Source organism: Nymphalis io, chromosome 14 (assembly GCF_905147045.1).
Source record: "Nymphalis io chromosome 14, ilAglIoxx1.1, whole genome shotgun sequence".
Taxonomy (NCBI): Eukaryota; Metazoa; Arthropoda; class Insecta; order Lepidoptera; family Nymphalidae; genus Nymphalis; species Nymphalis io.
The window spans coordinates 7,845,471-7,872,006 of NC_065901.1; the positions used below are offsets into that span (position 1 = coordinate 7,845,471).

The window sequence follows — 26,536 nt, forward strand, 5'->3', positions numbered from 1 at the left end:
AATTTGACTTCGTGACTTAAAATATTAATTACAAAACGAAATGGAATTCAATAAAATTGCTTTGTTGTACAAGTGCTTGTATTTAGAAAAACACTTTTATTCAAACTTACTAGTAAGTGTTTATTCGACTAAATTAATATTTAAGATACACTAACGTTTCTTTTTATTTATAAATTCGTAACATGTTTATACAATTGCTAAAAACCATGATTATAAATTAAATTGATGATAACTTAGCCTACAATACTTTCAATAAAATACGCAATTTCATATTTTGTATCCTATAATACGACATGACAACCTCTTTAGTCTTTTTATTTTAAAAAGGACATTTTTTTTAAACAATAGTTATATTATGATTACATCGGTATAATACAATATTTATATGAAAATATCTACATCAGTAATTATTTAAGGCAAAATCAGAATTCACAGTAATCCGGGCTCCAGATAAAACAACAGTTACTTTTATATCCATGATATGATTTAAAAAAAATCTTTATAAATAACATAGTGATAGGATTTTTTACAAACATATTTGTATTTGGCGGGAACGTTGAATGTGATACGTTCCTAAAGCGTATTTATTTGGTTATTGCAAAGCTTGTCTCGTAGTGTTGGGTAAGAAGAGACACATCAGGCCGCCGCCGGCGAGCAGGACAGCGACGATGAACGTCGGCGCGGGGCAGTACTGGTCCAGCAGCGCGGCGATGACCACGTTACCGATGATACCGCCGAGACGGGCTGCCACCATGGAGACCGCTACTCCTGTTGCACTAGAATTAAGAAATTTAGTTTAGTAGATTTTTTTAATAAACCTGTACTAAATTATATTTTTATTTAATGAAACTAAGAATGATTCAATTATAGTATATTATGCATTTAAATGCATTGAAAACTTTGATAATAAGTCACTAATAATTGATTACATTAGTACTTATTAAATTGATTACTAAAGCAATATATACCGTAAATTAGTAGGGAAGACTTCAGTGATGAGGCAGTCAAGGGAGGCGTTTCCGCAAGAGATGACGGAGCTGAAGATGGCGCTCACGATTAGGTTATTAGTTTTGTTGTACACGAAGTACATTGCAGCCGAGCAGAGACCCGCCGAAAACGTTGCGAACACTGAAATTGTTTATTTTCATATATAATACTGTATTATGTCACCTTTTTAATGAAATAAAGCACTGGATTTTCTTTTTTCTAACTTTCGTAGATTTATATCGCTTATTTAGTATGTAGGATAGGATCGTTAGTTGATCATAATAAACTACTAAATAAATAATTATTTATCTAGTTACAGTCGTGTTAGTAATATTTTCTAAATCTATTCTTTCGTCAGTTTAAAAGAGCTCACCTAAAAAGAATTTTCTGCCTAGCCTGTCCATCCCAAGAACGGCGAAAATGTTCGATGGAATAGCAGCAGCTACCGTAATGAGCGACTCCATAAAGACATCCGAGTGTATGTGCGAGTCGCAGCGCGCCTCCGCCGAGTGTGTGCCGAACTGGGTGACGTAGGCCGTCACTTGGCAGATATCCGCCTCAGCGTTGTCGTGCGTCCGCGACCACTCATCGAAACGGTTGAACATTTCAGGAAACCACATCATAAGACCGTAGTAACTGAAATATTGTAAATGATGATTTATATAAGATATCTCGATATATTCTCAGACATTCAATCATCATAATAATATTGTCTAGACAATTTAGTATTTATGTTATGTAACTTTCGTCTACAATTAAATTTAAAAAATACCTCAAGCTTACCCTATATGGAATGTAAAGTTTATTGTTATAGAGATCATAGTAAATTTCAGTATTGGTGGAACGAACAGCTGTTTACTGTGTTCCACGATATCACTCATCATTCGTCTCAATTTGGATTTCGGCTCTTTTGCTTCAATCTGTTTTTCCGGTTTTGTGTGTAAAGGTTCGTCTACCAAAATTTGTTTGACTGGGTATTGATCTTTATCCCGGCCGGTATTCATCATGTAAATACCCCGAAATACTTCTAAGGCTTCTTCGTGACGTCCAGTAGATATGAGAAACTTTGGAGATTCTGGTAGAAGGAACAACAACGCTGCTACCAAAAAGGAAGGTAGTGACATAACCAGTAGGAAGATACGCCAAGAATTGTAGACGAAACCACCTGTCACCCCGCCGATCTCTGTAACGACAAATATTGGGAATTATTTGGTGACTATTTTAATAATATAGAACAGTATATCATATGTTTGTATGTCTAAGTACATACCACTTGGAATAATGACCCAAGCGAGGCCAGCAACGAACAAATTGCCCAGAGTCCAAAAAGCAGCCATAAAACTCAACATAGCACCTCGCTTCTTTTTTGGCTGAAACTCTGCAAAGTAGGACCAGATAACTGGACCTGATCCGCCCAAACTGTAAAGAAATTATTTTAATTATTAAAAATATATAATAACGATCATATTACTATTACTTAATAATTACGTTTCGAAAATTCTAAAAAGTGAGTCGGAAATAATAAGATAATAAATATTAATAAATAAGATTATATACATATATTTTCTGTTGACTTTTTAAAGAACTTAATCCATATGTAGAAATAATACAGAAATAAAATAAAATATATACTTACGCAGCGCCATTCATAAAGCGGAAGAACATAAAAAGTTCATAATTTTGGCTGAAAGAGGAAGCGACTATGGCGAGCGCGTTGATGATGGAAATGGCGATTAAAACTCGTTTGCGTCCCAATGAGTCCGCTACCGAGCCCCACGCGTATGCGCCCACCATCATCCCGATAAAGATTATGCTGTTGAGCCATCCCTGTAAGAAAATATAATTTTAAGAATCTCAACATTATAAAGAGATTCTTCTATATTTTTGGCTGTATAGTGTATTGTCAAACATAAAGAACAACCTAATCTAAGATATATTTTACAAAAAAAGGGGAATAACCTATTAGTGATAAATAAAGGAGGCTCAATAAATATTGGTGCAAAATGTTTGATAACATCAAATTTTCCTCCTCAAGCTGTAATTGTGTTTATATATATTCTTTAAATTCGCACTGTGTGAAATCTTTGTGACATCATTGTATTCTTATAAAAGTAAGATGTTTATAAACAGGATCAATAACCGTGACGCAATTTAAGTGTTGATATTATTTAAAAACACGTATATAAGAAATTTTTCAAAATAAAAAAAATTAGTAGGTCCTTAGTCTATTGGATAGTATAGAAATAGAAAAATAATTTGCAGTATTATGTACTTTGGTCTGTGTGGTAAGATCTAAGTCGCACTGCGCAGAAGGTAGGATGAAGGACATGGAGATGACGTCCATCTCCTCTGAAGTGCTGACGAGACCGCACACGGCAAGCAACAAATAGTGGAAGCGTCCATAGCCTAGAAAAAAAAAATATTTTATAAGTACAAAATACTGTATTAAGACACTCAGCTTTCGTCCTAATACGGGACCAGTTATAATTTCTTTTGAATTTATCATGTATAAAGCACAAATGTGTAGGACACTTATTCAATAAGTAATTTTGTAAGTCAAGAGTCTAATGATGCTTAGTGGTGGCAGGCAGACAAGATTCTCCATGTAAGCTAGACCTAAACGAGGAAGAGGCAGGTGAAATATTATAAACTTACAAAAATGATGTTATTTTAAAGCGCAATGATTTTTTTTTTCATATCATATTCAGAATATAGCTGCCACAGCCGCATATCCTGTACAAACGTAAACAAATCTGTTTGTCATACGACTAACTTCCCAGAAGCAGTAGCGTGTTTACTGCGAGATACGACGCTATGAAAATACGCTGCACCGACAATCTTCATTCATAAATCGACTCATTACTGTTTCTTCGTTCGAATTACTACTCTATTTACAAAAGCTACTTCGAAGATCCCATTACACATTCCACGATTGTAATTTAATTTTAAAAGGTTATTAAAATAATGGGTAAAGTAGCAGCTCAAACAAAATTACGCAAAGCATTTTTGTGTTTTATGTTAGTAGTTGTTCTGTTTTAACAAAAGTGACACTTTCATAGTATAGAAAAACTGTCTATTATCTAGCCTGTTGTAGTTTTATAAAAAAATATATTCTGGTAATTCTTACTTACCAGTGAGTTCGATTGCCCGTTCGAAGTCAGCTTTTTCCGAGTTCGGGCCTTTTTCTGGGTCGAGCTTTGCTGGTTTCTTCAGCGATGGCACGACGCCTGACAAATGAATAAAGTTGTAATGTATCGACGTAGCGAAGACACCGTTTAAATGTTAAAGTATACCTTAAGAATTAAAATATCGTAAAGTGCGTACGGAGCACTACGTATGTTGTATGTATCTCCATTAATACTGGTTCACATGAAACGTGTAATCAGTAATTTTCGTATAGAGAAAAATTTTAAATTCATATGTAAATTAAAAAATATATATATAAGGATTCGTAGTAATAAAAGTTATTCTTTTTTACCGTTCGTTAATTATTTAAGAGTTATTATTAGTATTGTACTTAATAATATTATTTTATTCAACTTACCAAGATCTATAGTTTTGGAACTTGGTCCGTTTATTTGGTGTTCAATTTTTACATCACAATCTGAAACAATTTGAAATCAAACTTTATTTATAATTTAATATTTTATACTTCAAATAAAGTAAAGAAAAGTAAAGTAACAGGTTCTAAATATTCAATGGCGGTGCTTAAGACTGCTTGAAGATTATTTCACTGGCCTGCTCCAATGCGGTTTAGTATCCACCAAACCGCATTGGAGTTCAGTTCATTGTCTATCCAGACATGTAGCAGACTTACATCCGACACTAAGGCATGCCATGAATATAGAAGATGAATACTCACTGTGAGGTTTCTTAGGCCCCGGGTCAGTTTCTATCATCCTATGCGGGCGATCTGCGGTGTATGCCGGCGGTGTCGCGGACTAAAACTTCCTCAGTGATTGTGGATTTGCTTCCAACGGCACACGGCTCGTCTGACAAAAATATAATTGCCGTTGATGTAGGAGGTGATAGCCATACTTATAACTTAGAGTATACGTCATACATTCTTGTAGAGTATTTATAGCATCTATTTTGTGTTTTAAATAAAAAAGTGTTATAAATATTTATACCTTTTGATTATTTTTTCTTATCAAATTCTAATACAAAAGTAAGAAATTTATTTGGCTTTGCGTAGTATAGTATATTATAAAATAAATAATATTTTTTACAAAGAAAATAAATTACGACTTCAAAAATTTGTCTGTATGTACACATTAAATAAAAAAAAATACATTTAATAAAAATCTTGGATTCAGTGTTTATGTCTAAATAAATTTTGCCATGCCTTGCCTAAGACCGACTGACCGACTATTCAAGTGTACCTCCATGTTTTTTACCCTTAAGAGTACTATAGGTAGGTACTATGTACATTATGTCCACGGTTTAAATTACATGTGATTAACCAAAGCAAAATTTATTTAATGAAAAACATAATCCAAATTGGTTAACAATCGTTGAAAATAACGAGTAATACTACTTCCATTCATTCCATGTAAGTACGAAAATTTATGCAAGCCTCTCGATTTAAACATTGCACAAAATTTGTAATTTTTTTATCGATTTTTACTTATTAAGGATATAAAAATAATACAAATTGAAGATTATAAATCTACGTATCGGTTAATAACATAACACAACGATGTAACACTACCAAAATTTTTTCATTTTTTTAAAATATTTAATTTATATTAAGAATATAAGTATGAAACGTATTTAATTCGAAAGGTTTGCGTCATAAATTTGCAAAAAAAAAAAAAACTGGATCATATCCGTACAAAAAATAAAAAAGAAATTGTCGATTTCGATAACACGCGTTCCTAGCAAATAATTAATCTACATATCAGTGAATGTCACTCTGTTTATCAGCCGTCTTTTTTTAACCTAACAAAAATCGTTAGTTTAAATAAGTAACGTTTTTAAACATATAAACTTGCTCATTGATTCATCTTTGTCTACGACATTTGTAGTTGTAATACCTGTCATGAGTTTACTTACAATGTTTCTTATACTGTTTCAACGTGACTTTATTAAATAAACAATTTTTAAAACAAATCAACATCGAGGATAAAATTTTTTTTTTACTGTACTGATTAAAAATTGTAAACCCGGACTTTAAGTAAAATACAAGGCTATTTTTGGTACGTCAAGTAAGTATCATTGTGTAAAACATTTGTTAAATTATTCGATGTAAGCAAAATCAGAAGCAGGCTATTATCGCAACACAAACTTAAAGACATTGAGACTTAAATTTGTAGGTCATCATTCCTTATGTAGAGCTGAGAAAGGATTTTGTGAAGTTTTGATTTTAAAGAAATCCTTCTTTCAATCTTTTTTTTTCGTTTACTAAATCAACATGCTTAATTAATAACGATTATAATTTGGAACACATGAAAATAAATAAATACGGTAATTTACTAATATTTTTTTTATTTTTTTCACGGGCGATGTCGCGGTGTCTATTTTTACCTACCTCGTCATTACATTTCATAAAAAAGCAAAAAAAAAACCTGAATGTTCTTGGCAGTATAGTTAAAGCACATGAAATGATCTATGTAATAGTTCTATATATAAAAACATCAGTCATATTTATAGCCTTAACGTTGAAAATATTATGAGAATCGTCGCTCATAAAACGAAAAATAAAATACTAGCTATCTAAAATGCTCAGTTGAATAAAAAATACGTATTAAGTCTCTTCGCTTTTCAATACTTTAGCTTCAGAAATCATTTATTGAGGCGTAATTAATACAATATTTGGTAGAAATTAAGGGCCTTAAGTAAATAAAATCATCAGTGCTTATTTTTCATATTATATTGTAACTAGATGAAGTCATCTTAAATTATAAGTGATCACGTGCACCTTATATTCACGTAATCGAAATTAAACGTAACGATTTAGTATATACAGTATTACTCTCATCGCAACCAAAAAAGTACCACTTTCTAATGAAATTAAGTATGAAACTAGTAATTGGCTTGTTATAATAAGCGACAATTAGAAAGGATTTAGAAAAATGGTAAATCTTGACAGGATATCAAAAGAAAGTATGTTAAGATTTGAATTTTGTTAAGATTGGAATGTTTTTCTTAATATTAAATATGTATTTGATACATATTTAATATTAAAGTAATTTTTTGCTATTTCTAGATCTATAAACTATTTCATTATGAAATAGTGGCTAAATAAATTTAGTCTGTGGCTCATTGTAATAAAAAAAATAAGAAATTAGAGAAACTAGATATTGTTTTGTCATATTCATAGGCATTTTTCACTTTATTTATATACAAAGTACAGTTTAAAATATACTTATATAATAATATGATCTATTTGATAAGGCAGTTATATTAGTTTTTACTCTTAATCGTCATATGAAAATATGTTGGTTCAATGAATAGGTACAAACCACCGATTAATAATAACGTGCGAACAATGGGCGGGAAACAGACATCACCGCATGGCAAGTAACCGGGCAGATCTAGTTTGCCGCGGATAATATCTGGCTTAATGAAGTACTTTTCCCTTTATTCTTTTTATTTATTTCGAGATTCTTATAGAATATCGTATTTCATGGTACAAAGCTTAAATACGACACATGTGTCAGTACAAGAAAGGTGAATTAAAAAAATGACGAATAGATAATGAATAATGATACTTAAATTATTGTAAGCGATGAGAATTATCAATTAAGTGTTATTATGAACCTTCTCGTAAGTATATTTTTTAATTTATAAGTATGATTTAATTTAATTTAAGTTAAGTTGTTGCAATGTAATAGAAGACAACATTTTTTTTTCAGTTTTTGACATTGGCAAGTAAGTATTAGATTAATAAATAAAAAATAATAATAATTTTTTTTTACAATTATTTTAAAAATCCACCTGTGCCCGCGGTTTCAACTGCGTATAACTTAAATAAATCACTAAGAGCAGACTTGTAATATTTTAGTCTACAAAATTTTTAGTTTTATTATCGTTTGATATTAGTATTTATTGGTTTTTGCCGCACCCGGATGGATTTAGATAGAGCAACATACAATTGGTCATGAGAAAAACATCATTCCCTTAAATATATTCCGACATACTTGGATGTCTTTCTCTGACTAACCGTCTAACAGGTTCATTTTTCGCCCAGAGTCGAAATTCCGATTCAAAGGGGAAATGGTGCTAGCATTCTTGGCACCATTCCACGCGGTCACGATTTGTACAGTTCTATTGCGTTGATAAAGACCCTAATATGTAGACAATAGTTAATAGTTTTACGTAAATATATTCCGTGCACAGACAGCGATCAGTTTCATTTTTATTATTTATATAGATGAATACTCAATAAGATTCTATTTTTATCTTCATACGATTTAATTATTATTCTATAATATATAATATTCTATAATAATTAAATTTTCGTTGGAAAAATAGTAACTTATGAATGGATATAATCACAACATTTCGTGCACGTAATTATACTATAATATTGTAATGGATCTAGATATTTAAATTGATAAAATTCTTCGTAGAGGTTAATAATTGAATTAAAATATTCTGAAAATACAATTAAGATGATTAATGTTATTGTTGCTCAACAATTACACAGAAATTTTGTCGTAACTTGACAAGTTTACCCTTGATTTGCTCAAAAATATGCATTAAAGATGTAATTTATATTTCTCTTGTATACTATTTACAATAATTAAAATATTATATGAACCTTGAAATTATAAATGATCTAGAATTCTAATCTAGTTCTAAAATGAGTCCAAGTGCATGAAGATTCGATTTCGAATTTAAATTTCATTAATAAGACGAATTGTTATTCATTAAATGAAAAGGAACTATTGCAGAATCAGAATAATTACAGATTTTTTTTTAATATTTTTTATCAGCGATAGTTACTTGCCGTCGGCCGCAGTGCCTTATTTAATAATAAAAACATGATTATAAGTATTTGTATATTATACTAGTATATACGATGAATGACAAATTGAATTCAAAAGACAACTATTAGCATAAATAATATTCACTGTAAATTAGTACTAAAATGATCGCATGTAACGCTGTGTACACTTGTCCGTCCTTAAGTGCATTTTTACTACGTTCTTCCGCGTGAGTAACAATAACAAATAACACAGGATATGTTTATGAGGAGCGTGAGACAAATTCGTATGTAACTGGACCACAATCTTGTCTAGCAATCTTGTTGTAATGTTGGCTGGAATCTGTCTTTATTTTAAGATCACTTCCTTCTTTTAACTCTACATATACTATTATTTTCAGTGTTCTGTTAAGTAGTGTTATTACATAATTAATAAATAAATAAAATATTGAATACCTGATTAACATACGAACATTGAAACTACCATGAAATAAACAATTCACATACCATCCTTAAGAGTTTTCTTAATGAAATTTACAAATAATATTAGTGGAATACTAAACAAATTGTTTTCCTCGCGGTATCAAATTGTTTGTATCGTTAAAGGAGGCTGACATAATGTTGAGTACGAACGATACAATAGATCCTTGGCATTGTATCATAGAATAATGCATTAAAATACGAAACATAGCTTGCCTATTAACTTGAATTAATCTGAATTATACTAAATTAGTCTTATCAACTATAATCTTATACAAATAGGTCGATTTAAATTACCTTATGAAATTAATGTTATATTTTCAACAGCATTTTTATTTATACAAAATAAAATAAATTACTCAACGTATGTTTTATTTATCATTATGCCTTTAACCTTGTATCTAACGACAATAATTAGGTACAAGGTGTCCAATTCAATTATTGCATTTTTCGTTTTATATTTTAACAGGCAAATTTGAATAAAGAAAATATATTATTTATACAAGATAAATTAAAATGAAAGAATAAATGATAATTTTTTTATTATAAAGCAACACGGTCAAACAAGTTTAGCTAGCTTTTTTATTATTGCAAGAGAATAGGCCAAATCTATTACATGTATATTATGACATAATATATATTTACTCTTGTCAATTTTTTGTAAGCTGAATAAGCACTTATATTTATATATATGAATACGCTGCTATGTGATCTAAGATTTAGTTTCCCTTAAACTTACTCCATCTTCAAACTAAAACTCACTAAGAGAAAGTATTGATGATTACCAGTAGTAGGGCGGACGAGTTAATTAACCAGAAAACAATCAGCATCATTTAACTTTTGAGACTAATATAATTATTCCTTATGTAGAGCTGAGAAAGGATATTATGAAGTTTTGATTTTAAGCAAATCTCTCTTTCAATCTTCTCGTATACAAAAATCAACATGCTTAAATAATAACGGTCATTATTTTGTACACATCAAAATAAATATATATGGTAATTTAGCGTAAATAGTGCTGATTTCACATTGACAGATTTACTGACTGACTTAATATTGTAGTTTTGAGTCATTTGCGGATGTCCGCCGTTAGACCGCCTTGCATTAATAAATCATCGTAACACGCTCCGATATTCGCATTGATGCGTAGTAGCAGTGCAAGTCGTTGAACCAATTTACTGAGATCCCCTTCGTATAATTGAGACAGACAGATGTATATAAAATCTTGAACTTTTATTCAGAATCGCGGTAAACTAGCTATACAATTCAACTAAAGTATTATTTATTGTTAACTTTTTTTTTATACTTCTGTAACTGTCGTATTCTTGTTGAAGGCAAAATATATTTTCATTTTATATATACATAAGTATACGTTGTAACTGTTGACGTCCTTTTTTTCGTGTCACCAAGACGGGTCTTATTCCTTAGGTACGCTAATAATATTGTGGTATTTCCAACCACGAAACCAAGATAAATAAAATTCAAACAAGTCATGCTGTATGTTTATCGGATGCATACATAGATCGCAAGATTTGCTGCTGCCAATTTTTTATTACTTGCAGTGCATCGATAGAGTTATTTAAATCAATAAAAATCACGATATATTTATAAAACAGATTTTTTACAAAGTAATTCAACTTTGATCTTCGGTAACGATATAGCGAGTTCTGATATTTTTGGCTCTTTTCGCAGACTTCAACCGAACCAGATTTTTTTATGACGCATGTAAATATTATTTTGGATGTAAATGTTTTAAAATAACTTTATATAGGGTCATATGAAAGTCGAGAGCTACAATCTGTATAAAATAAATTTAAATGTCTCGGTGATCTAGTGGCTAATTTACAGTGCTGTATATTTCCTGAGGGTTCGGGTTTGGAAAAAAATATATTTTTCTATCCAAAAAGTCTCAGTAGCAGCGCGCTATTAGAAAGTTAGTAGTATTTACATTCCTCTGACTCGAAATATGACGATGAAGTGACGTATTGTTGTCCCATCAACTGTGACTATGACGGATGAGGAAAAAGCGACAAGACCACAAGTTTTAGTTTTTTAGGCTAGCATTTGGCCTGGTTGGACAGTTGGTCGTATTCGGTTTAGGGGACGTTTTCATACATTTTACGATCGTTTTGCATTTCGGGGAGCTACTGCTTCTACTACCACTTATTTAATAACTTGTTTTAATAACATACAATTACTATTATATGTATTTAAAAATATCTATATTGGAAGATAAAATATGTTTTTAAGGTAATTTTAAAACTACCAGTTACCAAGAAGTTAACTACAGCTCAATAAACATTATAAAATATATTTAAAGGTAGAGCACATATAGAACTCAAGGGATAATTATGTTTTACATTCGTACACATGAATGATGGCGTAACGCGAGGCTCTGACGTTGTTATTTATTAGTCGCTGTGGTTTGAGGTGTGTGCATAGGTCAGGGTTAAAATTGGTGTAGTTACAACTGAAAAGATGTATTTAAAGGGACTTAGTCTTTTCGCTGTGTCTAAAATATTGTTTAGATACCTTTTTATAACTGAAATAGAAAAATCTTTTAAAATTAGAAAATATCGAATAAGATATTTATTTATCATAAAAATAGATATCCCCTTTATTTTTCTAATATTAATGTTTTTTTTGTTTACCGCTTATTTAACCTGAACAGCAACTACTTTTGTTTCAGCTTTTCCGATTGTATATACTAAGCTTTTTTAAATCCAACTTTGACTATGTAGATTAAATATACGTATTCCATAAAAACGCACACGCATTTTTGATATATACATACTTCTTTGTATTATTTTTTATGATTATAATGGGAATTATGAGGAATTCACGATAGTAGAAGAGAAAGAGTTAGTTTCTCCGCTTCAAAAAGCAACGCCTTACACTGAAATGTTATGTATTAAAGCATATGGCCATAACAAGACTCGTCCCCGTTACCAGGGTCAGTCCATCCGGTCTCTTACCTAATTAGGCCCAATTCCAGAGGCTCACGCAAGTGCAGCAGCGTTGATAAAAAGAACCCTAATCGAAACCCTGTACCATGTTTTAGCATATATTCACATATCATACTTCAAGTATGTCTTATAATATTATTTGGTAAAATCATCCCGAAGTAATGTCATTTTCTCGCAACATTTTCCCGCATATTTTGTAACATAAAAAATACATTTTTTTTATATAAATCAAGTTGAACTTGCTTCACTCTAATTGAATACATTAACATTCCAGTTTTCCTTGGAATCGATGAATTAATAGTAATATTAACCTTTATATATATAAAGTAATTGATTTAATTACATTTTAATTAAGTAAGTTCAAAAAATATCGTAATTTTTAAAATCAAGCTTTGTGACTACATTGGTATTTAGGATATGCATACAATATATGTTACCGTAAAATTGTAAGAACCGTTAACTTATTAATAAATCTAGCCAGATTGTAAACCGTCGAAAAACTGTAAACGGAGCATATAATTTATAATAAAACGCATACAATTTCGAAAGCTTATTATAATCTTATCGTAGGTAAGGTAGATAGGTTTATAATTTAACTCAAATTAATTTAACTCGGTGTATAAAAACAATATACGTCGTTTATATATTATATCGACGGCTTAAAATCTTGATAGATATTTTTATAATGTATATATTATGCATTTATAAAAAATAATATATATATTTACTTTTTAAATATTAATGAACAAACGAATCTATGTATGGGTAAATAAACCACTATTTATTAAGTGCAAAGTCCTATTTTGTATTCTTAGAAATTGACTTATTCTGTGTACATTAAACTTTTTACATTATGATTCTTATTGTTTTAAGTTAAACATAGTCGATATTTATCATTTCTGTGCACGTTAATGATGATGGTGATTTCGAAATACTTCATAAAGAATAATATATTCAGTCTTTGTTATTTATCATTACAAATATCTGAGTATCATTATTTCCCTTTTTATACTATTTTTTATAATATAATGATAAAAATAATTCGTAAATCGATTATTAGTAAATAATCATCAAAGTCTATTTATATACGCATTCGTAATACGCCTTGGTATATTTTAGGTATTTCAAGCGAATATCCTTATGGTATCCTACTTAACGATAGTACCTCTCCGGTCTATATACACAATTTATAACCTGGCACTCAAAGTTTACTTTTAGAGATCAACTTAAATACAAGAAACAAACACAATTTATCATACCTGTTTTTGACTTCGTATATAATACTATATAGTCAATATTTTATTTAATTAGTCAATATTATTTTTTAAATAGAATACTACAAAAAGCTTCTAGTTACTAAATAAATAATTTAAAAAAAAGTAAATTTTTGGTCTAAGTGAATTTTTAGACGGCTCACCATGGGATTAAAACGTTTGACTCCAGACTATATCGTATAGTTTACTATACAAATATAATACAAAAACACTTGTTCAATAAGAATAAATAAATTGAATTTATTTAAAAAAAATATGTATAATAATAAAATAATATAAGCACTACAATACTTCTATAATTAGGCATCGGTGTATTGTTTAACGATCGTAGCGAATCCTCCTTTGCAGATGCATGCTATGAAAGAGAGAGGCAATATTGAACTAGATAAACTTTGAAATACACTCACGTCAGTCAAAAAAATCGATAATAACATAATTCCAGAATGGCTTAACTAATTGTAAAAAAACTTTGCAGATGAGCAGAGAAGGGCTATATAAGATGTGATTGAAGCTAATTGTTAATCAGAAAATAACTATTATTAAGTCTAAGCAAGCCGCACCTTTGCCTGCAATAAATTATGCTATAATATGTAACGTTCGACACGTGGAATTGGACTTGCAAATAATGGACACGTAATTATTTTATGACATCCATAGTAAATAATGCAAAAATGTTTAATAAAATGCCAAGAAATATTCAAATTTCATTTGAAAAATATTTTCACCCCTTATATTACAAATATATTTATAAGAAACTAGCAAAACTCGTGGCTTCGCCAGCGTGACGTTTGGATTAGAATTGGTGAACTAAGAGAAAAAAAATGTTTTGGTTTTACTAAGTCGCAAATATTAAACATAAAATATTATGAAATCACAGACAGACACTTCAATTACATTTATCTGTATGGCGTAAGGAGGATTGTAAAGATAATATTGTGAAAACTAAGAATCAAGAGAACATACAGTTGTCAATGACTATGGACTCCTAATCCTATCGATTATAATTCCTATCGACTCGAAATTGGCAAAATGTGACTTGCACAAGTAAAAAAAAAAGACTTTCACATTCATTTTTTTCGTATGCTAGATTATAGCTGCTAGTTAAAAATGCACAATGTTTATATATTAAATAGTCTTCTATAAGACTAAAGAGTACCTAAGTATATTAATTTTTAATTGTTACTTATACTATATATATTTAAATGATTTGTATTAGGAACCGGTGAAAGAAACTCGATGGGAGTAATTTTTTTATCATCGATAAATAATTCTTAATTATCGTCTACAAATTAGTAACTGTAAAGTTTTTTAAAGAATTCACTTGTAACTTTACAGTTACTAATTTGTAGACGATAATTAAGAATTATTTATCGATGATAAAAAAATAACTCCCATCTGCCGTAAGGCAAGCAATCGTTAAAATTTGACCTCAAAAAATATTGTAAATAAACTTTATATCAGTTTCCGCATAATCAACGAAACATTATTTAAACCACATGTATATCTTTTGTTCTATGCAAAATATACTTATTGTATTACTGTTTTTGTAGCGATATAATATATACATTGTACGGGTATATTTTAATTAAGTCTTCTATGTTTATATTTGTAAGATTTTCCTTATGTAATAAATTAAGTTTTTTTTTAACAAATTTGTAGTTTTAAATGAAAAATATCTAGGAAATTATGTTTGAGTTTTAATGAATGTTAATTTTTTTAGTAATAGTTTGTCAAAGGAACGTACTATAGGTCACTTGATACTTTTTATACTACTTCTTAATATTTTTTAATCATCGTAAGGTTAAAACTATGTACAAATCTTATATTGTCAAAGAGTACTTTGAACCCAGACGGGACCTTGGAAGGCAAAAGATCTAAGATGTCGTATCCCTTTTTCCGGTAATAATACGGGTTCACCCTTCAGACCGGAACACGTACGTAGGATAATTGATGAATACGTGGTACCTACCTAGGCGAACCCATGAACCTTTTCTCTAGGTATACAAAAATTTAAATTAAAAGTCATATGAAAACACATAAACTTAACTTTACGATAACAATCCTTTTGGCAATAGCAACGAATATTTATTACAATATAAAATGATTTATGCAGTTCGGTATATTATATTTGTTTTGAAATATTGCAAGCAAATTGTGTGAGATTTATATAAACAATAACCGTTATATAAAATGCAAGCATGAATGGCTTGCAATAATATTTTCTAACACATTATCCGCTTTTGACCTAGACTCAATTAACCTAAGCTAATTTGATAATTGTTGTGATCTAAACTAGGCGTCTTTGTTTAATAATTAACTATTCCATGGTATGAAATTTTAAAAAGAAACTGCTTATTACAAATAAATAAATATTTAAGAAGAGCTCTTGTAAAATAATGTTAAAAGTATTTACTCTTTTTGAAATTTAATATTTAAGACATTGAATATTGATTCTTTCGATTGGTATGGTTAGAAAAATGTTAGGAAGTACTATTTTTTAATATTTTACTAGAGACTGGGTTACGTACAATAATCTTGCGACAGTATAAAAAAGTGAAGCTTAACCAGTAGATATCTAATAGTATTAAATAGATATAGAATAGTAATTAAAGTTTAATATTGTGCTCATGTAAGTGACGTTCGTCTTTATGGGAAATATAATTTAATTAATAAGAATAAAATGTTTTGTTTTACGCAAAAACAATTGATTAGTACCTCTATTATTATTACCTCGTTAAATACAACTTTTATTATTAATTATTACTATTTCTAACAAAACTTTAAAGGGTACTTTGACAATAATCTGCATCTGCATTAATCGCTACTAGACCAATGGTATAGTTGCCTGTTAATGGTATAGTTGAGAAGATTTTGAAATAATTTAGTTTATTAACTTGAATCGATTTTATATATTATTTAACATTAAATTATTTCCAATGCGTAAATATCATTTACAAACAAGCTGCAACGTTAAAAAAACAAGCTTTATGAATGCTACAGATAAAATAGATAGAGCGCAAAAACAATTAATATGTAGGTATAAAAACTCTTTTGCAAGATAAAGCCTCTGTAATAATGAGTTTGATCTATTTGCAAGCCGGATATTTCAAATTAAAAACCTGTCGTAAATTGTGTTTATAGGTTGATTCAAACACAGTTAGTTAAAAATCGCAAATATAATGATGTCTCTAACAGTAGCTAACACCAAATGTAAACAAAAATCGATTACCAAAATGCAAATACGTGAACTATAACTTTATTATATTCATTTACTTTTGTAAATTATATTTTAATAAAATCAATAGATTTATAAAGCTATTGCAGCTCAATAGGTTTATAAACGTATTGATTGATTTGAGAAAAAAATAAACTTCTATTAGAATATTGATAAATACAAATAAAAAAAATATGTTGTTATTGCGAATATTGATTAAAACATCTTACCGAAAAAGAAACTCCACAAACAATGAATCTAGGAACTGTCCAAAACAGGGTTGTCACAAAACTATGGGTTTCATAAAGTTACTTTAAGGCAGATTATTTTAAGCACAAACAAATAGAGCAAACTCCCGTCAAATATCACAGAAAGAAAACATTTCACGACACTCCGGGTTCGTAGAGTCCGCATAGAGTGATGATCTATGGCTACACTTAATTAAAGGTAAGCATTGAAGCTTTTTGATTCTAATATAAATATATATCTATAATTTTTTTAAGTAAATATAAAAATATATATATAATATTTTCATTAGTATTTCTAGACGTGTTGTCGATTGGAGTTCCCGCGGTTATGTGATGAAAAAAAGCACGCGCATTTGGCTTTGCACCTCCCGATACATTATTACACTAGTATTCGCCCCACCTTGGCTGATATTGTTTATTCAATTATATCGTACTAAGGTTGTTGTTTAGTTCCGTTAATGTTTCGTCAACGTGTAGGAAGTGAACGATATCATCTTCATGTTTTATCCATAACTGTCAAATTTTAGTTATTGCATTATTATACTATGATCGTCCATGAATAAATCAGAAAAATAATTATTATTACTAATCTTAGAACTATAAAAACGCAAAACATATAAACTTTTGCTTATAATTAATAGAATATTTTAAGTTTTTGTGTTTTATATACTCTTTAAACACAAGTACGGTATTACTATATAAATAGGAGTAGTCATATTAAAAAAATGGCATAACTTTAGTAGCGAATCAGAAATTTATAAGATAGTTTTATAATTAAAACAATAAGTATATAATGAAATCAAAACTTTATTAATTTATGCAGTTACTGTATTGTGTAACAGTTACTCGTAACGAGATATTTAGTTTCATATAACTATTTTAAATTCTTTTTAGGCATTTTGTAGAATGTGACATTAAATTAAAATATATCTATATATAGGCGTTATACAAATACAATTATAAGAAAAGCTAACACAAATATTTTTAACTAAATATGTAGCAATAATTGCTTATGTTCAATAATTACTTTAAAAATAAAAACATGCTAATAAAACAGGTTGGAAAAGTTTTTACCATTTACAATAAATTTGCTGGACTGTCGGTAAATCAAATCAGAATTTAGAATGATGTAATGAATAATATATAAAAAGTATACCGCGACAATTATAAAACGAATACATTAGTAACAGTCCGTATCGAGAAGTCATTTTTAAATCGAATATTTTATGTAAACGTAATAATTCATATATAATATGATAATAAATCATTGCTTTCTAACTATATGTGTACTCTCTAATTTTACGACCGAAATAAATAAATAATAAATAACTATCAATTTTATTATTAAAACACCCAATGCTGCTTGCTTGTGAATGTGAACCCGCAATCGTGTTCTAGCCACTCGGCTATCGCGGCTCTTGAATATAATAATAATAAATTGAATATAATAAATACCTGAACTTATCATTTTGCGAGTTAAGTGATAAAAATATAGTCATATAAAACTAAATTGTAAAAAGCACTGGCTTTGTATTAAATAAGGAAATGATACATTAGCAACGGAACAGACACAGTATATAAGATGTATAGTGTGATACGGCCTCGAGGAGTGTGTCCCGGCCTAAGACCGGTCCATCAAGGTGAAGGTGGATGTCAAATGAAGTGTACTAACACACGTAGTGACCGCTATAATTATATAAAACCCGGTCAAGTGTCAGAGGGACTTGCGCAACTAAGGTTCGGTACAATATTCACAGGATATACCACCTTACTAGCTAAGACTTTTAAATATATTTACATATATAAGTGTGTATTTACAAAAGAAAAATAGTACATGTAGTATATCAGTTATCTGGTTTCCATAGTACAAGCTCTGTACAAGCTTAATTTGGGATCAGATGGCCGTGTGTGAAAAATGTCCCTGGATATTATTATTATATTTATATTGTAATGGTAAAAAAAAAATTGTGAGCATTGAACACGGAAACGTAAAAATACATAAAAAATTAAAATTTCTTAAATAATATTTATCAATGGCTATCTTCCTATCACTTGTTATTCTACCGTCAAACATCAGTACTTTTCATTTCGGTTTGAATGGTGAGAACCAATGTAATTAAAAACACAAGGGACATCAAAGCTTAGATGCCATGGTTGGTTGTGAATTGGCGGTATAAAAGTGATTATGCGCAAAGGCTACTAAGGGCACAACAAATATGCGAAGGGGGCCTTTATCTGCCTTTCTAAATTAAATTATAAAAAAAAACAACTTTTTTATTTTCCGCCTACATATGATATAATATTTTCTAATCGCTTCGGCTCTAATATAGAAGGATATCTCGTAAAAGATTATAAATATTATAAGTGTATCTTTATACATACGGCTACTGAACGCTAAAACGAAATAACTTAAAAAAATAATAATTATGATCTCTTTTGTTTTTTAAAAAACAAACGATCTGACACTTTAAAATACCTAATTTGAGAGAATATACGTGAATTTGGTTTAAAATAAAATTTAACAGCATTAATATTTATCTGAAAAAGTATATATACATAGTTACAACTTACACAATTTAAACTCTGTGGAATAAGCTGCAAAACTTCTCCTCAAAAAAGATGAGGAGGCCTTAGCCAAGCAGTGGGACATTAACAGGCTGTTGGCAGGCAGGCTGACTTACATAATTTAATGTATCGCAACATTTTTATTTCACTTTGTATTACAGTTAGAATTGCTGGTGTAAAGATAAACTCGATAAATGTGGAAAAACAACTTAATTGATATTATCACAAAAAAACAAAGCACTATGTATGTTAAATAATTGCACAACTTTTATCAATAACCATAAAGCGTAAGTGAATTTAAATACTTAAATGAATATGTATATAATGTATTTATTTTGTAAGTGAAATATTTATTAAGCCTTTCTTGACTTTAGGACAAGAAGATTGATATTAATACAATGCTACTTTATGTACATTTGTGACTGAAATGTTACAAATAATTAATGAATTGTATTATTATCACAAATTATTTTAAGCATTATATCTCTTAATAGAAATAAAAAAAGACGGTCCCATAGATAATTACTATTACTATTAGGGAGATTTAATACGGAGTATGCGTTAGAGCCTCAAGTATGTTTTATCAAACGAAACTTCAAAACCTCATGTGCTTCATACTATTCATAGATTTGGGTTATCTATTAATACCTGTTACGAATCGGATTAAATTAGAGTTACTAAATATTTTACTTTTAATTTTAATGTTAAATATTTGGCGGGACTCGGGGGGTAAAAACCGTATGCCGTATGTATGCCGTGACGACATGACGCTCCTTATGCCGTCTCAGTCATGCTGCTTGTCATTATCTCCGACATCGCTCTCTACTCCCATGTGCATGTGTGGCGCGTATACCATATATTAAGTACATCGTTGCTTTATAATAGCGAAATAATATGTTGATTTTATTAACGGAACTATGTTTTTTTTAATTTACTTTATATATTTATTGGTTTTCTTTACTTGATATTTTAATAAACATCAATTTTAATGTTTCACATCTGCTGGCTGATAACACGCCGGGAAAAAAATGACATTTGTCAAAAAGTAATTTTTTTTTTAATTCAATGACGAAGGAAAATTAAGAAGCGACGGAATGTGTTAATCATATTAAAAATAAATTAAGATATATCATATAATGTGAGCGGCGGATGTATCTACACAAAATTGTAGCAAGCAGTGGTGACGATGCGCACGCAGCCTTAAAGCGGTTTTATTCATAAAATATTAATTAATTCGAGGTTTCGGTGTCTTTGCGGCTGCTCAAAATGTTTTACAGCCATGTGACATTGCGATAAAGGAAGTGTTGCTTGTATCCAAAATTATAATTCAGTTAATATACATATTTCGATTCCTTGTTGTTAAATAATAATATTATTATTACAATGGATCCTTAGAGTGGACTTCAGGAAATATTTTAAGATTTAAACAAATCACATATATAATAATTTATTTATATGAATAATCATATTAAAAAAATATCGTGATTTTAATCTAAAATCAAAATCTATTAACAAGGACAAAATTTGAAATCTCAATAATTTTAATCAAAATTGATCTTTAGTAAATATTTAACAAATTTTCGTTATATTTTTTCTATAAAATTATTTTCGAAAGTGCATTAATATTAATGTATCCTTCTCAGTCACTCACTACAGCAGAACGCATTTAATTAGTGCAATTATTATTGATTTTAAACAAATAACGTTATTTATTTATTTTTTATTTTATTTTTATTTATTTATTATTTTCAAACGTACCTGAATTATACCGTATCTTCTTCACACCACAACGGGTGTAATCAATGGAATAAATAAAACTGGTTCAAATGAAATTGGAAAGACATAAATGACGAATTTAAATGTGTTAAATTTCACGATATATACGATATGGTAAATAATTGATTCATGTATTTTAGCCCATGCACGAAAAACTATCAAATTCGTATCGTAAAGGAGTTCACGATACGATACGGATACGGAGTAGGACGGTAGTACCTGCTTAGCACAAAGTAAATCCGAGCGACAAGCGAGAGCTCTATATGATTGCGTTAGTGACATAATTAGTTGTATAAATAAATTAATACTTTAATTTATTTTTTAAGGGTACTAAATTGTATAATAAATTTAACTTTAGGATAGAAAATGGTTATATTGAAATGGTTAAAAAAATATTGAAAATGTATAATTGTAAAGTGTAATGTATATCCTATAGTATATATGTTTACTTTTATAAAACATATACCAACACTATAGGATAGAGGATCATATAGGAAGTTTTAAATTTGCTCTTTATTAATATTTTTAATATGTAAATGAATATGTAATTTTGTAGATAACATAAACATTTGTTGTTTTTACGTTGCCTATCATTATTAAAGAGCTTACTGTAGAGTTCTTAGATGGCTCTACTTTTAATTAATCTTGATATAATTAAAGCGCTAATATGCACACATCATACATTGCATACGTTGAACTGAATATGCTTAAGCATAGCATACATTTAATTGAATATTTATTCAGTTTGTTTTTCAACATGAATACTGTTTAAATAATGCTTTTTTACTTTTCTTTTTTTTTGCTACAACTAAAGTCAAGTAAAACCCTTTACCCTTAAACCCCTATTTTTTTGTAGTGACATTAAAGTGTATTTTCTTTAATGGCAACCAAAAAGCTTATAATTTTTTAAAGTAAATAGTTAAAAAAAAAGTACTAACTCATTTTATAGAATCTATATTATGTTAATTCACTCTATGTTTAAGTTATATTGTTCCAAATACAGTAGAGGAATCGATTGTTATATATATATACTTTGTTTAAATTAAATAAAACAAAATGGCGTAAAACGTGTTTAGTTTTAAAACAAATTATAATCAGAATATAAGGAAATGATAGATCACGTGGAAAAATAAATACAAACTTAAATTGGAACATTGCATTTAATAATATGTATTTATATTATTAAATGATATTAACGTGCTATATTAATTATTATAATTGAATATTTATATTTTAATTGAATTGAATATTTGAACTAATTTGATTATTATAATACATTTTACGACATTGAATATTGATATTACAATTATATATTTAAAGTATTCTTTAGAATTTAAAGTTATTTTGATAAAAACATTTTCAAGAACAGCAAGAGCAATGTTCTTTATATCACGAAATTTCAAAACCTAAAATAACTGGGTTCTTAGTTTTGTTAACGGTTATATTAAGAATATTAAAGAACTATGAGATATCGGTGTTTAACAACCAATTTACATAACGGCAAATTTTACAAAGATTAAGTGCTGTCTGACTGAATTTTAATTTCATTGGGATCATTCATTTACATATATACCTAACATGTTCAATGTTCATATAATAAAGAGGCGAGTTATCTTTGAACGTATATATATATATATAATACACAACATATGTTGTATATTGTATGGACTTGAGTTAATTGTATTAACGAAGCAGAAAACAACGAGATCCGAACGAAAGAAAAGAAGAAAAAAACATAATATCGGAAGATTAAATATTTCGTTTTAAAAAAAAGTAAGCGTCTAGTATAACATACGTTTTAATTGAGCTAGTAAAATGCCAGTGAATTAATAAATAATATAACGGTGAAACAAAATCATATTTTTAAAATCAAAATATAAGCTAAGTCAATCAACTAAGTCAACTATATTGCAATCTGCAAGAAAACAATAAGACGCTTGTCGGCGTCAACGAAACACAGTATTGACATAGTTAATGAGAGGACATCAATTTATCACTGTTCATATATAAACATCTGAATCTCACGTCATATGTGATACTGAAGGATACCGCCTTCCGAACTGACTGAGTCAACAATATAACTACATCAGCAAATTTGCTAAGCAAACAGTTCGTAGAGTTATTATATAATGTAACGATAAATTTAGATTTTGATGTTTTTAAATTCATGCACAACATCGACTATGTTAAGGTCAGTAAAAATAAACACTACAATGTTATTAACTTGTATCGTCAACTATATAACTTCAAATGTATTAAATATTTAAAACTAAACAGTCAATTTTTCACTAAATATTTACTAACTTTCAGATTAGATTTCAGAAGATTATGTTTGAGGGACATAATATCGTAGTTCCCGAGGTTGGTGGCACATTGGCGATGTAAGTGATGATAACATTTCTTACAATGTCAATGTCTATGGGCTTTGGTGACCACTTACCATCATGTGGCCCATGTGCTCCTCCTGCTTACCTATTCTATAAAAAAGCTATCTGTATAGAAAATGTGGTGTTAATTTTTTTTAAATAATATTAAACTTATAAAATATTCTATATGACAAAATTGTTTCATAATAATTCCGAGATTTCATGAATATTATAATTCAGGGAAATTTAATATACTTTATATCTAATTATTTTAATGCTTTCTTTTATAGTTTTTAACATTTCTACACCTATTTTTTTTAAATATATGTTTTAGCAGATAATATGTAAAGTCATCAGTTTATATAGCCACATCATGATAATAAGAAACTCATCAATGTAAACGATGACAGTGGAATTAAAAAAATATTATGCCCAACTGGCAAATTTCAGCCTGAATACTATTCTCAAGGGAGACTAGCCAGATGCAAAGAACATATTATAGCGGACAAGTATATGTTTGTAAGCACTTTATAACAGAGTAAACTCCCAAATTTCGATGGAATCCGTCCGGAATCACACATCCGGAACGAATGTAGACACAGTGAACAAGCAAAATTATATTGGCTAGTGTTGAGCTTTGATCCCAGGATCTGCACACTTATATATATATATAAGTAATATAGTGGAAGATTTTAAAGTGTGTATACAATATAACTGACTGTACATATGTGTAACAGGGGAGTGTGAGACCGTGATAATCGCCTCACAAGGTTTACGCGTGTTAATTATTATGTTCTACTTACCGGTCGGTCTGATGTGTCTCTTCTGATGAAGTTTGTCGTATGAGCGTTCCGCCACTGAGGTGGCTATGAACGAGAGATGATTGATGAAATGAACTTAACACTACGAGTTACGTCCGAAAACACTCTGGGGAGAGTGCGAGAGTCTCACCTCGGTGTCAAACTATATATCAACCAACAGGCCTCGAAAAGTCAACGCAGACAATCTCATTGTAAATACTACGCAAAAACACGTAAACAATATTTGATTATGGATTTCAAATGTCGACACGTAGCGAACGCTTTTCCGGGGGAAAAGTAAGGGGGAGGATCGGAATAGACGCAAGTGTCGTGTTATCTTCTATTATTATTTCATACGTGTATGACAATTAAAAATAAGGTCGAAGGTTTTTTCGTTTCAATTTATTAGTATCATTTTACATAATACAATTTATTAATAATAACTTGACATACATAGCCTTAGAATCTGAGAATCAAATTAATTTATTAAGCATGTACAAGTTAGTCGAATTATTTGAATTTAGATGGTTAATAATATTAATTTTTACTTACTCATGGCTACTTTTACATTGGGTTATAATGTCATTATTTTTTATCTAGTTTCATAAATATTGGTAGTATTTTAAGTTAGATAATATTTTAATTTCAATATATTACGATGAAGGAAAAAAATTAAGGTAGATCAGAATAATTAATAAATTAATAAAAGTTAATTAATCAAAAATAGTGAATTATTATTACATATACTTGTATTAATATTTTTTAAATTCTTATTCTCCACAAAAATATATATAAAGCATACCAATATTGTTTTTCTGTTTTATGCAAAAAAAGATACTACCTTCAATTGTCAACTAAAGTTCATGTAATCTTGTGTAATTATTGATGATTTTATGAATTTATACATACAAATAAATAAAAGAGGAATGTCTGACTGTGATTTCAAATAAATGCCTTCGTTTAAGTTAATATACGCGAGTAACTAAAACTGAAATAACCATTTTTTTATTTTATCTGCTACCTAATTATTTAAATATTTTATATGTATATTTTGAATAGGTATTATGTACACACGTTAACATGAATTCCACGCTGTTAAAGCCTCTTGTTTAGCTACTAATTAATATATAATGTGCAATTATTTCAGTGGAAATGTACCGTTATAATCAATTTTATTAGATTAATTTTATAATAAACATATACAATTGAACATTTAAATTATATCTAATTAAGTACCAAAACTAGTTTTACACGTTCTGTTTCACATATGCAAGTGTGTTATCCTAAACATATTCATACCTTAATGTCGCTCAAATACTTATACGCACTTATACAAAAATCGAACATGTAAAAATGTGTTTTTTTTTTTCTATAAAATAGGAAGACGGACGAGCGTATGGGCCTCCTGATGGTAAGTGGTCACCAAACGCCCTTAGACATTGGCATTGTAAGAAATGTCAACCAGCGCTTACATAGCCAATGCGCCACCAACCTTGGGAACTAAGATTTTATGTCCCTTGTGCCTGTAATTACACTGGCTCACTCATCCTTCAATTCGGAACACAACAATATCAAGTATTGCTGTTTTGCGGTAGAATATCTGATGAGTGGGTGGTACCTACCCAGACGAGCTTGCACAAAGCTCTACCACCAGTATGTTAGCGTCTATAGTTTTTTTGTAATGGTCACGTACTAAAATGAGTTACCTTTTGTTTGCTGTGTTAGGAAATATTTAAAAAATAGCGGAATAGTCTTTAATCTGACGTTAGACTGTTTAACCAAGGAATAATCTACGCACGGTCAAAACAGCCCGCTAGTTGGTACGTAATAAAAGCTATATAATAAATTAAACTATAATGATAACAAGTATATACGTCACTTTTCAAACAATGAATTACTCTGAATTATGTTCTTAAATTGTTTGAAATCT

The 26,536-nt window shown here is 29.3% G+C and overlaps 1 protein-coding gene across 1 annotated transcript; it reads right to left on the minus strand.

The window, feature by feature from the left end:
* Nucleotides 1-462: 462 nt before the first annotated feature.
* On the minus strand, nt 463-24,761 carry LOC126773146 (synaptic vesicle glycoprotein 2B-like). Its single transcript, XM_050493783.1, has 11 exons — nt 24,610-24,761; nt 4,850-4,979; nt 4,532-4,591; nt 4,119-4,214; nt 3,260-3,393; nt 2,624-2,814; nt 2,258-2,406; nt 1,771-2,170; nt 1,361-1,623; nt 969-1,128; nt 463-776 (listed from the first exon to the last, which is right to left on the minus strand). Exons 2-11 carry the CDS (start codon nt 4,884-4,886, stop codon nt 593-595), a joined length of 1,674 nt encoding a protein of 557 aa, XP_050349740.1. The 5' UTR covers nt 4,887-4,979; nt 24,610-24,761; the 3' UTR covers nt 463-592.
* Between the last annotated feature and the right edge of the window lie 1,775 nt (nt 24,762-26,536).